This window comes from Nerophis ophidion, linkage group LG14 (genome assembly GCF_033978795.1).
Source record: "Nerophis ophidion isolate RoL-2023_Sa linkage group LG14, RoL_Noph_v1.0, whole genome shotgun sequence".
Taxonomy (NCBI): domain Eukaryota; kingdom Metazoa; phylum Chordata; class Actinopteri; order Syngnathiformes; family Syngnathidae; genus Nerophis; species Nerophis ophidion.
In genome coordinates, this window is record NC_084624.1 from 31,524,956 (window position 1) to 31,542,115 (window position 17,160).

Consider the following 17,160-nt stretch of genomic DNA (forward strand, 5'->3'; position numbering starts at 1 on the left):
TTTGCATGCAACATAAGCACATTCCAGTGAAACATTTAAATAAATATAAGGGGGGGGGGGGGGGGACAGAACGACAGGGAAGGCGCAAATGGCTTTCCTGCGAATTAGAATGCGTGCTATTCAACACAAAGCTTTGTAAACAAATGCCCCATCGCTTCATTTGCAAAGTGCGTCCTGCTCCGTGATAAAAGGCCGCCTTGCTGCCTCCATTCCTTCCCCCCACAGGCTGCTTTTTACGCGTCTGATCCCCGAGGGAGCTCCAGTTTAACATTCCTGACATTCCCCAGCTCGGTGCCTCCTCCTCCTGGCTTATTATCGCCGCCTGCTCCCCGCACAAGCATTTCACAGCACGGCGGCCGGAGGGACGAACATGACACACGTTTGATTCCCTACAAGAAAGACGAGGGAGAAAAGACGTGGATTTACGCGCTGCTTGGATTTCCCGCAGACGCGGCAACTTTTGCTGTTATGATGAACGCGTAAACTGGTAAGGCTAACTTGAAAAAAAAAAAAGTCTTCCCTCTCTTTACAAACACGATTAAAGTAACGACATACGCAATACAAATTGCCTAAAAGTGATTTGAAGTCATATTTATATCTTAATAGGAACAAAAGTTATTATTCGATGCGGGTTGAGCGTTGATATATTCCCCCATGAGATTGGAATTTTGGCCGCATGTTTTTTTTTTTTTTTAGGTTGCCTGCTGTGTAAAAATTGTCCACATATCTTTGCATGTCGCTGTTGAGAAGGTGAAAAACATTAGATGCTATAGTTTTTATTTTTACAGTTTTATATCGGGGGTGTCAAGCTCATTTAAGATAGGGGGCCACATGGATGAAGTGGTAAAATCACGGCACGATAACTTAAAAATAAAGACAACTTCAGATTGTTTTCTTTCTTTAAACATAGAACAAGCACATTCTGATAATGTACAATTCATAATGTTATTTTTATTTTACACTTCCATGTTGCGGTAATTAGTATTGTATATTTATTTGTCATTATATATACTTTCTGAATAAATTGTGTGATAATGTTCATCAGTCAACTCGTTGGTGTTTAGATCTATTAAGATTAAAAAATATATATGTCAAAATCAAATTACAGGATGATATTTATGTGGTTTGCACATTTTCCTTGACTGGTGCACTAACATCATGTGGTTTATTTTTTTTTTTACATGCGATAGGGACAAGCGTATAAAATGGATGGATGGATATATAGCATCATTTACAAAGCTACAAATAATTGCTATGGCGACATCTAGTGGACACACTTAGAACAGCAGTTTCTCTCATTCTAAAATTTTGGCTACTTTTACTACCTAGCAAACTTAATAATAAATCACGGCACGATAACTAAAAATTAAAGACAAATTCAGAATGTTTTCTTTGTTTAACATTAGAACAATCACATTGTGAGAATTTACAAAGTATATTGTTGTTTTTTTACACTTACATGTTGCGGTTAATAGTATTCTATCTTTATTTGTTGTTATTTATACTTTCTGAATAAATGATGTGAAAATATTCATCAGTCAACTCATTGGTAAAAGAATATGTAAAAATCAAATTACGGAATTACGTTATTTATGTAGTTTGCTCATTTTCCTTGACTGACGCACTGACATGTGGTTTATTTATTTATTTTTTTACATATGTAGCATAATCTTCAAAGATACAAATAATTGCATTACATCTAGTGGGCACATTTAGAACAGCAGTTTCTTTCATTTAAACATTTTGACTCATTTTTATACTTAGCAAACTCATCCCGCAGGCCGGATAAAACCGTGTGTCTAACACCCTTGTTTTAGATAAAACTGTCTTGGAACAATCAAGTCTACAGATGTGAACACTCTCTAGACTCATTTCACATGGCTCATATCGGCTTCATTTGGAAGTCAGTTCAATTCTGGTCCATTTAAGGTCGCATAGAACCTGGACCACTTGATGTAAACCGAAATGGGACCACTTCTGAGCCATTGTTTTAAAATGCTTAATCTCACATCAGTACTTCTTTTCAAAGTGCACTCAATTCTCCCCAACTTCAGCTTTGATGGGGCCTAAATACTACTCCCAAGACTAATTTTTTTCACCAAATACCATCTCAGGAAACAAGTACCCCCATAATGACCACCATAAAATTACAGTAGTGTAGTAGGCCTAAGTCTTCAATAAAAACAAGGCAGAGGTTTTATTTAGCAAGTTTAATCATTCTGGCCACTGTGACAGTTCAAACATTTTGAACATTAACAATGTGTTTGAATATAGAGGAAAAAAACACTGTACTTTAATCAAGTAATTCTTTGGCGTACCACTAGATGAAGCCTGCGTACCAGTAGTGATACATGTACTACAGTTTGAGAACCACTAACCTGGACCATTTTGTGTTTCCATTGACTCAGCAAACCGCTCCACCAATGGAGGCTATTTCATATTTCAGGTTCACTCCTGTGGGTTTTGATATATACGGACCTTTTATAAAGCAAACTCAAAAGGAACTCCATTCTGTTTTGTGTTCACACTGCTGCGTCACATTTAGAAGTGAATCCAGTTCTGGTCCACTTGGTATGACGATAATTCTCAAGTACTTTGTTATCACTTTACCGATAACGCCATATACAGGATGTGACCTGAACTGAGACCACTTCTTAAAGTGGCTTCAATCTGGTTTGCTTTTAATTTTTTCTTTTGGAGTTTTCACATACGCACACATTGCATTAGAATGTCTTAAAGGGGCGAAGTGTGAGAACACAATTCAGCTGAATGCTATGTGAATGTGTCATGATGCGTATTCCCTCAGTCACACTCTTAAAACCACATTCTTCCTCTTTCTAGGTTCACAGCTGCTTCATTCGGAGACAAGAAGCAAATAGATCTCAAGCAGTCTTGAGAACATTCACAATCCCCAAAACTCATCAGCATGACGTCTGCCGAGGAGTCGTCTGGCACAGTATTGCACAGACTCATCCAAGAGCAACTTCGATACGGAAACCCCACAGACACCCGCACCTTACTAGCCATCCAGGAGCAGGCCCTGCGTGGGGGAAGTGGAAGCAACAGCGGTCCGAGCAGTGGGGGCGATTTGGGCAGGAGCCCCAGGTCGTCTCTAGAGAGTCTCACCCAGGAGGAATCTTCTTTCCCCCAGCTTTCTGCGAGGCAGGAGCCCCAGGGCCAGGAGCACCAGGGTGACTACCACCACTCGGAAAGCGGCTACCAACTGTACCAGCTCCACGGCGAGGAGCTTCCCACCTACGAACAGGCCAAGGCCCACTCTCAGTATCTGGCCTCTCACTGGGCACCTTCAAGCCCTAACAGGCTGCCCCATGAGGGAATGCTCTCACTTGATGGGGCTTTCCACGAGGAGGTGGATGAGATAGACCGTAAATGCGCCCATGCACGCTCACTCAGTGAGCATCGCTTACAGATATCACTGGAGAGAAGCGATGCGGTCGTCAAGGCGGAGGCCATCAAAAGCACCTCTCACAGCTACCCTGAGCTAGCTTACTACACCCATCAGGCCCCCAGACCACACGGCAAAGCCAAGAGAAACGCAACCCGCCGCCTGAGTACTCGGCCCCCATCCAAGGACAAGGATTTATCCCCCACCATGCTCAGGAGCCAGCGCAGGCCCAACAGCACAGGTACAAATTAATCTATTAAAAAAACCCGACATGACATCAGAGTCTGTGGTGTGGCTGGTTGTTGAGTTCTACATGCGTAAAGACATACTTGAGTCACACTTTCCTGCTTTGTAAAGCAGCACCAGTCCAAAGGTATTTGTAATACTTGGCATGAGGCAGTAGGAACGCCTCACATGCTTGCATTGGCCTAGATGCCTTTCAAAATCTCTACATTCCTTACTGGAGCCTGCTAGTCTGATGACCAAGGACCTTGAATAGAACATGGATTGTAACGTCTTAAACATCTTCAAATACTTTCATAAAGTCACAGTCACTTAATGTCTCATACTCAGGTACATCCAGTCTGGACCGCCGACTGACGTCTCCTGCTACAACACATTCCCCAGCTTGCCCCCTGCTGGTTTGGAGGAACCCAACCAAGTAGAACTGCTGCTGATGGAGAACGAGAGGCTGAGGCAGGAGCTAGAAGTTCACCGAGAGAAGACTGGTCGCATTCAGAAGGTGAGCCGAGAGAGTTGTTAATTGGGTAGAAATTTGGGGATAAAGGCTGAGTGCTGAGTGACGCAGTTATTTACACGCCGATTACCCAAGAAACCATCCTGAACACTTGTTTGTGAAAGACAACGCCATCGGCCAGTTGTCTGCAGGCACTTGGACTCATCTGCACTGGGGCGATGCAGCTGCTACCTTGCATGCCTCGGAGGCCCAAACAGAGGTCACACCACTGTGTTTGGACACACTCCTCTCATTGTGCGACCAGGGAGTGCTCTCGCTTTGATTCCGCAGAGGCCATAGATTTTCAGGCAGCAGCGGATCGGGTGGTGACCTGCGTGCAGCTGACAGAGGGAAAAAAAGGGACGGGGGGGGGGGTTTGGAAGGTGGCAGGCTGCTGTGTAAAAAAGTGAAAGGTCCTTTTTGTTTTCAGCCAACTGCCCTTTGTGCACATTCTCGCTTTTGACCCTGATTTTATGCCCACTCCTCTTTTTTGGTACATTGGGTGGCAGGAGTTGGGGCTGGGGTTGTGCGTGGAATGTTCCAGAAGTGAGATATATAATTTGGAGTGGTTGCTGGTGAGCTTCCCAAGCACGGTTGAGGTGGCCTTGAGCAGGGCACTGGACTTCAACTTACTCTTGAGGGGTGTGATAGCCAGACCTTAAAACTGTGTCGATTACTTTTTTGTCTTCCCACAGCAACCTTAATTTAAAGTCAGTTCAGTTTTGATCAACTCGCTTCAGGTCTAATGGGGCCTTCATCACCGCAAAGTGAACCTGGATCACTTCGTCTTTTCACTTTGACAACGGCTCCATAGACTTGATGGGAATATACTGAGACAACTTGCGTTGGTTGTTTCAGTCTGGCTCACAAAAGATAGCAAGGCTGCTTAAAAGTGTACTAAAAGCAAGTACTTTCCCTTTTTGTTCACACATCACCATCATTTAAAAGTGAATCCACTTTTGGTCCATTTTAGGTGCGATGGGTACTCTATTTAAGTTAACCTGGACATCTTTGTGATTACATTCACATGATGTAAACCAAAGTGCGACCACTTTCAGTCCTGTTCTCTTCAGTGGGGTCTGAGTCATCCCAAGATGATATCCAATAACACTAATGGACAAGGAATCCTGTTCAGAAACCAAAGCCAGACTTAAGCTAAATTCCATGTTTTCCTCTTCCCCCTTCGTCCTACCCCTAACCTTCAACCTTTGAAACAAAGGACCAAGATGTAGTGGTGGAAAACACACCCATGGAAATGAAACCCCATTTATTCTGTGCTTTACCACTTCTTGCCACTTAGTGGCTGTTATTGTTTATTTTATGATAACGTCACAGTTTTCATGACAGGCAATTAAAAAAAAAAGTCATTAATGGAATGTAGTAAATTTTAATGAATTTTGTTTGCTGCTAATCTGACATTGCAGTCTACAGTTGTGTTAGCCGGCTGGTGCGATGAGCGATATTGAAATAAAACCACACTCAAAACATGGCTAATACAAATTCTGGAAGTGGATTAGCTGTCTGATCACTCACGGAATGTAGTAAATTGTAGTGAAGTTCCTTTTTCTGCTAGTCTAACATCGTAGTTTACTCGTGACAGTCGCGTTAGGTAGCTCATATAAAGAGCAATTTTCAACAGTTGAACCCACTGATAATGCTTTATCAGTATCATGCAGCTTCAAACCCCACTTCTAAAACTGTTCAATTCAAAACATGCTCATTGTAGCCATTAAACCTGACTTCCTCGTTTGATTAAAACATTCCAAATAAGTTTAAATGTTTTATAAATTGTGCTCCTGAATTATTGTTGCTGATCAATTTGAATTCATTATTATTTATCAAGCTTATCTAGTTATATTTTTCAGTATCAAATCGTTCAAGTCGGTCTCATGTTTATAGTTTAAATAAAATGTTGTTTTGAATTTCTGGCAAATTGATGCACTTTAAATCTTTAGATCAACAATAAAGTTGTAACTTGATCTATTTCTTTCTTTTTTGTTTTTATTTATATTAATAAGGATACAATGTCATGCAAAAGTGTACTTAGAACAATTTTGCAGACAAATGATACTATTTATAGTCACTGTGGAGAGTGGGGAGCACAATTTTTTGTCTTCTTCCTCATGGGACGTAACAGAAAATACTTGAGAAGCACTGCCTTTACCTCAAAGGAGAATTGTGACACCACTTCCTCGACGTGAACGCACAGAACTGAGGGCGAAGGGCTAAAAGACAAGGGGAAATTCAGCTGAGATAGGCTCCAGCATCCCCTGTGACTCCAAAAAGGGACAAGCGGTAGAAAATGAATGGATGGATGGAGGGAGATGTGACTCAAAGAATGCTCTAACTTTTCACTTCAGCAACCAACATTTAAGTTGAGTTACTTAACACACAGCCGTCTGTTGGTTGGTCAGTAACTGTCAATGGAGTGGAATGGAAAGAACACAAAAGATTGTTGAAGATCAGAAAAAAAAACATGGTCCTTCATTTTTGTTAGTCTGAGCCGGACCGCCTTTACCTGGTGGAAAAATGGCTCTTTTAAAACACTTTCAGCACCTCAGCCCAGCTGTAAAATACCTTCACATTGTTATGTTACATGGCTTTCGCCTTGTCTCAGCCTAAAAGAATGATAATTGCCAGGGTTGGAAAGATTTCTCTGTCTCAGGCCGCAGCCTTGAGTAAACATGCCTGTGTGACTGCCATAATGGTGGGTGTCTTTTTTTTGGGGCCTGTTTCCACAACCACGGCACAGGCATGCGCACCTTCCCCTCAACTGGCAGCCCTCTCTCGACCGCTCTGTGCTGCTCTTTGTGTGTACGTTAAAGTTCTCTCACATTCTTGCACCTGGAAGTGCAGTTATCAGCCCTCAGGAATGTCGATATAAATCAGTCTCATAGGGAGTGGTGCGGGTTTGAATTCCTTCTCAGAAATGAAGCATGCAAACACACAAACTGTACAGTATACACACATACTGTATGTTATGTGTACTCTAACAACAAGAAACAACATTCCTCTTCCTCCAAAAGTAGGCTAACCCACAAAAATATTCCATCTGTCTCTTTTTTTAGCTGGAGCAGGAAATCCAGCGCATTTCTGAGGCCTACGAGAAACTGATGCAGGGCAGCAGCAAGAGAGAGAACCTGGAGCAGACCCTCAGGAGGAGGCTGGTGGCCGAGATCCGCCGTCTGCAGGATTTCAACAGAGACCTTAAGGATAACTTGGAAAATGCTCGAACGCACGCGGCGAAAGAAGTGCAGGTGGCTGACCACAACCAGCACATCATGGCTAAACTCCTGGAGCAAAGTAAGTTAGCTGGTATTGTAATCAATGATTGGATTAGGGTAGCAAGGGGCTCCATTTGTAACTAAGCATGCAGGAATGTCCCTTGCGTAACCTCGATGTGCTTGCTAAGAAGGCTTTAGGATAAGGAATTCAATCCATGGTCTATAAAGAAAGACGGGAAATGAAGTGGCTCTAAATTGCTGCAGTGTGGCTAGAAAATGAGCTTCCCTCTCCACCCACCTGTTGTTTGTGTGATTTATGTTGTCTGTGAGAGGAACTGGGCTCAGGAAGAGAGTGGCCATGTTTGTATGGCCTTGATGAGGAATGCTCAGGGCTATGTGGGTCAAAGGGATATGGTCGCTTTCTCCCCTCCTTTCCTCCTTCCTCTCAGCATTCCATGAGCGCTTTGCCAAATGAACGTTAGCCACAGTCAAATGAAGAGGTTGTTTTTTCGAGAAAATATTTGTCAGACCGCCAACTTTCGTGTTACAGATGAGGAGCAGAATGCAGACCGGGAGCGCATTGAGCGGGAAGTGGAGCGCCTGAAGACCACGGCGGATGAGCAGAGCCTTCGCGCAAAGAGACTGGAAGAGGCTCTGGAGGCGGCACGAGTACGCGGCCGTCAGATGGAGGAGGAGTTGAGGAGGAAGAGGGCCTATGTGGAGAAGGTGGAGAGGCTCCAGAGCGCATTGGCTCAGCTGCAATCCACCTGCGAGAAGCGTGAGAGCCTGGAGATGAAGCTGAGAACACGGCTGGAGCAGGAGCTCAGGAGTTTGAGGGCGCAGCAGGTATGTCAGGAGCAGAAAAATAGTCGCAAAAGTCGGAGTCGATCACTGTCTTTGTCCTTCCTTCAGCGACAGTCCCAACCTCCTGGAGTCACCATCGGCTCCCTGCAGGAACGCCTCCGCGAGCGCGAGGAACGCATCCTGGCGCTTGAGGCCGACATGGTGCGTTGGGAGCAGAAGTACCTGGAGGAAAGTACCATGAGGCAGTTTGCCATGGAGGTGGCAGCCACAGCAGCCGCCCAGAGGTAATGCCCTCTGCCACCAACTGAAGCTCCAAACATTTAAAATACTCAATTAGAATTTGTGTTAAACTGTTTTGACATTTACAGAGACACCACCATCATCAACCACTCGCCCTGCCACTCCTCTAACAACAGTTTCAACGAGGACCTGCCAGTTGCAGACTTTCGGAATCAGGAAATGGAGAACAGGTACAAGCCCTTCTTTTCCCACTTGTGTGCCATGCCCTTGTAACCGGGGCCAGCCTGAATAGCTGTGCAGGTGTACGTTAGTAAACTTAAAAAATGTACAAGACGCAGAGCTGCTACACCAGTTCATCTAAGGTGATCTGTACTTAAAGTGCGGCACATGCCTGGAAGGGGTGGGCCCAAGGTCTGGCATGTGTGTTAATGCATCCACACAACATATACAATAGAGCATACCTAAATATAAGCTGCACCTAATTTCTGGACAATTTTTTACTTTGTATATATTTTTGCCGCACAGATCTATAAGCTGCAGGTGTGCACATAACCAAAGATAATGCCTGTAACACGGCTTACCAGAAAAGTAATTGAGCACGGTATTCTATTCTCTTTGTCCCGCATAAGTCGTCTTTCTTGGTGCGCAGTGGTCTGGCCTTTTGGGGCCCTTTAGTGGTGGTAGATTTCCATTATGTGCGGCAGTTCCCTTTTTGGAAGGTTAACTCGATCGTCTTTGGCTTTAAGGCTGTGTTGTGTTTTTTTGCATTTCTTCTCCATGATAAGAGTGAGTCCATCATGTTGCGAATGGCTAAATTAATTATTGTGTGAGTGTCCATCCATCCATCTTGTCGCTCTCGGAGTCGCGGGGGGCTAGAGCCTATCCCAGCTGCACTCAGGTGGAAGGCGGGGTACACCCTGGACCAGTCGCCACCTCATCGCACAGCCAACAGAGATAAACAGACAACATTCAAACTCACATTCACACACCAGGGCTAATTTAGTGTCGCCAATCAACCTATCCCCAAGTGCATGTCTTTGGAGGTGGGAGGAAGCCGGAGTACCCAGTGAGTCACACAGTCACGGGGAGAACATGCAAACTCCACACAGAAAGACCCCAAGGAATCAAACCCAGGACCTTCTTATTATGGGTCACCAGCAGTAACCACTGTTGCAGCGCGCTGCCATTGTGTGAGTGTGTTTGATTGAATTTGAACAATTTCATTGGTCCACCGTGACCAGTTCAACGGTTTGACGTAACAAGGCTAAATGTATTGCCGGGCTGTGAAGCTCGTGAACCCGGAAAAGTCCATGAATTATCCGCAGTGTGTTTAAAGGGCAGTTTACAAATCGTGGGGAAAAAGTAGCTTCGTATTGTTTGTAAATTCCGGTACTCATTGAATTAATGGACATTGCTCTGAGTTATTGATAATTGCCTCTTAAGGTAATTCAATTAATAGAAAGTCCACTGCAGAAAACTCTGGTTTTCAGCTAATGCAATAACTCCTACCACCAGTTATTCATGATAACTACCATCTTGCACAACAGAAATAAATAAATCAAACATCCATTTATCCATTTTCTACCGCTTGTCCCTTTAAAGTTAAAGTACCGCAGATAGTCACACACGCACTACGTGTGGTGAAATTGCTCTCTGCATTTGACCCATCCCCTTGTTCCACCCCTAGGAGGTGAGGGGAGCAGTGAGCAGCAGCGGCAATGCTCGGACATCATTTTGGTGATTCAACCCCCAATTCTAACCCTTGATGCTGAGTGCCAAGCAGGGAGATAACGGGTCACATTTTTATCGTCTTTGGTATGACTCGGCCGGGATTTGAACTCACGACCTACCGATCTCAGGGCGGACACCCTAACCACAAGGCCATTTGCCACAAAGTCAGAAATGTTGCAGTGTTGCAGAGTTGTGTAATGAAGTGATGGCACACCAAAAAATACTGGAGATAAGTACTTAAGTAACAAATTTTTTCCTATTTTCTTCATCAGGATCCGCGCCCTGTATGCCCAAATTTTGGAAAAGGACGCTGTGATCAAGATCCTCACTCAGCGGCTCCACCAAGACCAGGGGCGGAAGGATGAGCAGAGACCCCGCACAAACCTGTTGAGCGCGGCGGGGGCACCTCTGCGACTGGCCTCCTCCACACCCTCCATTTTTACCGACAAGAGCGGCACCAAGAGTCGAGGAGGTGAGGAGGTGGAACGGAAAAGCCTTAATAGGGCATACGTCAGCATACGCCGTGTGAATTTTAGTTGAGTTAGTTTTGCATGAGTCACATGACAGGGACGGTATGAAAACAAGCAGTTTGTCCTGCATGAACCTGAAAGTAGCCTGCCAACCAACAAACAAATATACTGATCTTCCTGCAATGTCGCCTCTTAGGCAAGAGCCTTTCCGATGATCAGACGTTGCCGAGCCATCAGTTTTCCGCTCACTCCGAACCTGGAACGCTGGAGCGTCAGGCAGAGGGAACTCAAAGCACGGAGGCCTCCGGCATAAATAAGCTCAACAGCGGTGAGTCATCTCAAAGATATGCACGTTTTGTTTACTAGGTGCTGATCATTCACTCGCCAGCTATTTTAACTGCGGTAATAATTGTTTTCACGAGCGCACGCTCGCAATCAGTCGACTGTAAGGAGTGTCCGACCTGGACTTCATGGCTGTACTCATTGATTAACCACGCTTATGAGATGCTATCGGTACAATGGTTAAGAAATGATGAAGATCTGCCCACTGAGCACATTTTTCCACACAATAGTGCAGAAAACCTCTGTTAACCTTTAGTCGGCTTCAGATAGCCTTGCTACAAATCCCTAATCCTCTCTTTACTGTACTTTTTGCAGACAAGCCAACGCCAAAGAAGTTGCTATTGAACCCTTTCCGAGGCCTTGAAGAGTTGGAGTCAGAAGCAGTAGAGATATTTATTTAACAAACAAGAACTGAAAGGCCGATAAAGAATTCCCAAAATGTGTGAAAGGTATTGGATGAAAGAGGCCAGAATGTAGTGAGGTGGGACATATATATACACACAAATGCAATGTGTGTGTGTGTGTGTGTTTTAGAGAAAGAGCTGAGCTCAGACTCACTTACTTAAAGCTGGCGCGCTGCAGGCAGTCGGCCCAGCTTGAAACAAGTGGACTCTTCCCAGGTACTTGGACAGTATTTTGGATGTGACGTATTTATAAGACATACTGTATAAATCCATATAATTGCTGCTTCCCCTTTTCTTTATGACCATTCTATGTCCTAGTGAATTACAAAGCTGCATATTTATCTTATGGTGGATTTCACATAAGCCCAAATATTAACTTAAGCCTTGTGGAGATCCTGTCAATATTCACCCCCCTACCTTTCCAACAAAATGTGGATGTTAACCTGAGTAACCTCATTTCCAGCGTGTTTGGAATACGTCCCGTTGCTCACTAATTTATAACACATGCAAACACTGTTGAATGACGTGATCTTCATGGCCTGGCAGCTGGCTCTGCAGAGGCCAGGAGGCACGTGAGCAGATGACTTTTATTGTACAAATGACTGGTTTCTCTTTGCCAAACTGACACGGACCTGATGTGTGTACAGACGTAAGGGGAGAGGTGTTTCATCATGGTTGATTTTATCATATTCTGCTGTTCCGTACATGATCGGTGTGTGTATGCATGTGTGGTTAAAAGTGTGTTCTCCTCCAATGGCCTTTCTGCTGGTCCAGAAGCCTTTTGCGGGGTTTAAAGATGACACAATTTGTTTTTGTTTTTGTTCACTGTGAGCTTTGAACTAACAAACAGGTTAATTATTATTATTATTATTATTATTATTATTGTTTTTAAATGTATTTTTTATTCAGAGATATTGTATTGCTATTTGTAGATAATATAGTGCTTTGAGCAGGATGCCAAAGAGTTTATCGTATGTTTTGTTGTAAGTTATGTGCTGACAATCACGGTCAAGTCAAGCTGTACACAACCAACCGACTTCCGAGAGTCATTTCTGTGAACTTCAAACAGTATGAAGGTTTTTTTACCGTTGAATTTCACTCGACATTTCATACAGCAATAAAACATTTGAATTTATACCAGTTGGTCTCCTGGATTTTTGAAAAGGGTTGTTCCAAATGCACTCAAAGGACACATACATTATAAAAATGAACATATATGTATATTTGAATTTCACTACAATTTTACTTTTTGAAATGTAACTATTATTTTTCCTTATATATATATATATATATATATATATGTATATATATATATATATATATATATATATATATATATGCATATATATATATATATATATATATACAGTATATATGTAAATATATATACATATATATATATATGCATATATATATATATATACTGTATATGTATATATATATATGCATATATATATATATATATATATATGTATATATATATATATATATATATATTAAGGGTTTGGAAAAAAATCGATTCGAATACGAATCGCAATTCACACGTAAGATTCAGAATCGATTCTCATTTAAAAAAAAAAAAAAAGATTATTTTTTTTTTTTTTTTTTAACAATCAAACAAAACAATACACAGCAATACCATAACAATGAAAACCAATTCCAAAACCAAACCTGACCCAGCAACACTCAGAACTGCAATAAACAGAGCAATTGAGAGGACACACAAACACAACACAGAACAAACCAAAAATTGTGAAACAAAAATGATTATCAACAACAGTATCAATATTAGTTATAATTTCAGCATAGCAGTGATTAAAAATCCTTCATTGACATTATCATTAGACATTTATATAAAAAAAAAAAGAACAATAGTGTTACAGTGGCTTACACTTGCATCGCATCTCATAAGCTTGACAACACACTGTGTCCAATGTTTTCACAAAGATAAAATAAGTCGTGATTTTGGTTCGTTTAATAGTTTAAACAAATTTACATAATTGAAATCAGTTGATAAAACATTGTCCTTTACTATTATAAAAGCTTTTTTTTTTTTTAAACTACTACTCTGCTAGCATGTCAGCAGACTGGGGTAGATCCTGCTGAAATCCTATGTATTGAATGAATACAGAATCACTTTGAATCTGAAAAATATCGTTTTTGAATCGAGAATCGCGTTGAATCGAAAAAATCAATATATTATCGAATCGCGACCCCAAGAATCGATATTGAATCGAATCCTGGGACACCCAAAGATTTGCAGGCCTAATATATATATATATATTTATATATATATATATATATATATACACAAATATAATATGAATCCTTCCATTCATCTTCACGGGGCCGTGTGGATCAGTTGGTAGAGTGGCCATGCCAGCAATTTGAGGGTTCCAGGTTTAATTCCAGCCTATGCCATCTTAGTCACTGCCGTCGTGTTCTTGGGCAATACACTTTACCCCACTGCTCCCAGTGCCACTCACTCTGGTTTAATTGTAACTTAAAGATGTAGATAACGGGTTTCACTATATAAAGTGCTTTGAGTCAAAAAAAGCGCTATGTAAATATAATTTGCTTCACAGCTTTCTTTTTAGAGTTGTTTTGTACAGTACAGTTGACTGTTCCGTTGAAAGTTCTTACAAATGAGGCATTGTAAATGAAAATAATATAATATATAATTATAGTTATTGGATAATATTAATTTTTTTATAATTTTAAACAAATATTGTAATATTATAAAAAGGTTAGCATTCTCAATTCTAACAGTTAATACATTTTTAAGTATGATTCTATTAATACATTGTATTTACCTTTTTTTCTTGACATAGAAAGGCTTGTGTAGATATGTATTTATATTTGTATATATGTATATATATATATATATATATATATATATATATATATATATATATATATATATGTATATATGCATATAAATACATGTATTTATAATATATTGACATATGTATATAAATATATGTATTTATAAATATAATTTATTAGTGATGAACAATATTTATCTGCGATTAATCGTGATTCATTTTGAAATAACAATGAACAAACTGCAATTATTTGTGACGACATATTTTATATTTAATATACATACATATATATATATATATATATATATATATATATATATATATATATATATATATATAATATGGATGTGGGAAAACAAATTGATTCAAATACGAATCGCGATTCTCACGTTGTGCAGTTCAGAATTGATTCTCATTTTAAAAAAAATCCATCCATCCATCCATCCATCCATCAATCTTCTTCCGCATATCCGAGGTCGGGTCGCGGGGGCAGCAGCCCAAGCAGGGAAGCCCAGACTTCCTTCCCCCCAGCCACTTCGTCTAGCTCTTCCCGAGGGATCCCGAGGGGTTCCCAGGCCAGCCGGGAGACATAGTCTTCCCAACGTGTCCTGGGTCTTCCCCGTGGCCTCCTACCGGTTGGACGTGCCCTAAACACCTCCCTCGGGAGGCGTTCGGGTGGCATCCTGACCAGATGCCCGAACCACCTCATCTGGCTCCTCTCCATGTGGAGGAGCAGCGGCTTTACTTTGAGTCCCTCCCGGATGGCAGAGCTTCTCACCCTATCTCTAAGGGAGAGCCCCGCCACACGGCGGAGGATACTCATTTCGGCCGCTTGTACCTGTGATCTTATCCTTTCGGTCATGACCCAAAGCTCATGACCATAGGTGAGGGTGGGAACGTAGATCGACCGGTAAATTGAGAGCTTTGCCTTCCGGCTCAGCTCCTTCTTCACCACAATGGATCGATACAACGTCCGCATTACTGAAGACGCCGCACCAATCCGCCTGTCGATCTCACAATCCACTCTTCCCTCACTCGTGAACAAGACTCCTAGGTACTTGAACTTTTCCACTTGGGGCAGGGTCTCCTCCCGAACCCGGAGATGGCACTCCACCCTTTTCCGGGAGAGAACCATGGACTCGGATTTGGAGGTGCTGATTCTCATTCCGGTCGCTTCACACTCGGCTGCGAACCGATCCAGTGAGAGCTGAAGATCCCGGCCAGATGAAGCCAACAGGACCACATCGTCTGCAAAAAGCAGAGACCCAATCCCGCGGCCACCAAACCGGAACCCCTCAATGCCTTGATTTTAAAAAAAATCGATTTAAAAAAAAATATATATATATATATATATATGCTTTTTTTAATCAATCCAACAAAACAATACACAGCAATAACATAATAATGCAAACCAATTCAAAAACTAAACCTGACCCAGCAACACTCAGAACTGCAATAAACGGAGCAATTGAGAGGAAACACAAACACGACACAGAACAAACCAAAAGTAGTGAAACAAAAATGAATATTATCAACAACAGTATCAATATTAATTATAATTTCAGCATAGCAGTGATTAAAAATATCCTCATTGACATTATTTGTAGACATTTATAAAAAAATAAAAAAAATAACAATAGTGTCACAGTGGCTTACACTTGCATCACATCTCATTAGATTGACAACACAGTGTCCAATATTTTCACAAAGATAAAATAAGTCTTATTTTTTGGTTCGTTTATGTCACGCCTATGGATCATGTTGTGTTTTGGTCATGTTCGGTTTTGTTTTTTGGACACTCAGTTCCTGTTTTGCACGTCCTGGTTTGTTTTCATTACCATGCCGACTCATTAGTTTTCACCTTGTTTTCATGTCGCGCCCCTGTCTTCTTGTCTCACACCTGTTTGCACTTACCATGTTCATTATTTAAGCCACAGTTACTAGGTAGTCAGTTTGGCGACATCACCTCCTTCACGTCCTCGATCACCTTCTATGCCTTCCATGCCATTGAACCATGCCACTTGTCTTTTTCCAAATAAGTTTTTGTTATTCATGCCATTGTACAAGTGTTTTGTTTTGTGTTTATTGTTATAGCCGCTGTGCTAGTCTTTTGTTTCACAGCCCAGTTTTTGTACTTCCACCCTCGTGCGCCCTTTTTTTTATTTTTTTTTTAGTGTTAAGATAAAGATGTATTTTACCTTCACACGATCGCCGTTCCACTCCATTCGCTTCACACCTCGGGAAAACAACCCACGCCATAGTCCAAGTTTGACAGTTTAATAGTTAAGACAAATTTATATTTTTGCAATCAGTTGATAAAACATTGTCCTTTACAATTATTATAAAAGATTTTTAAAGAAAATCTACTACTCTGCTAGTATGTCAGCAGACTGGGGTAGATCCTGCTGAAATCCTATGTATTGAATGAATACAGAATCGTTTTGAATCGAAAAAATATCGTTTTTGAATCGAGAATTGCGTTGAATCCAAAAAATCGATATATAATCGAATTGCGACCCCAAGAATCGATATTGAATCGAATAGTGGGACACCCAAAGACTCGCAGCCCTAATATATATATATATATATATATATATATATATATATATATATATATATATATATATATATATATATATATATATATATATATATATATATATATATATGTATATATACATATATATGTATGTATGTATGTGTGTGTATGTATATATATATATGTGTGTGTGTATGTATATATGTATATGTATGTACGTATGTATATATGTGTACGTATGTATATTTATATATACGTATGTATATTTATATACGTACATATGTATGTATGTATGTATATGTATATATGTATATATATATATATATATATATATATATATATATATATATATATATACGTATGTATGTACTATGTATATATATATAAATATATTTGTATACATATATGTATATACATATATATGATACTATTTATGATT

The 17,160-nt window shown here is 40.9% G+C and overlaps 1 protein-coding gene across 1 annotated transcript; it reads left to right on the plus strand.

Annotated features, from left to right (window-relative positions):
• The first annotated feature begins 326 nt into the window (after positions 1–326).
• LOC133568472 (angiomotin-like 2a) lies at positions 327–12,492 on the plus strand. The gene is given in 11 exon segments (XM_061920429.1): positions 327–487; positions 2,842–3,524; positions 3,527–3,647; positions 3,980–4,148; positions 7,211–7,445; positions 7,917–8,212; positions 8,279–8,454; positions 8,539–8,640; positions 10,414–10,613; positions 10,808–10,939; positions 11,269–12,492. Coding segments are annotated over 10 exon segments (2,115 nt in total). The 5' UTR covers positions 327–487; positions 2,842–2,926; the 3' UTR covers positions 11,355–12,492.
• Positions 12,493–17,160: the final 4,668 nt, after the last annotated feature.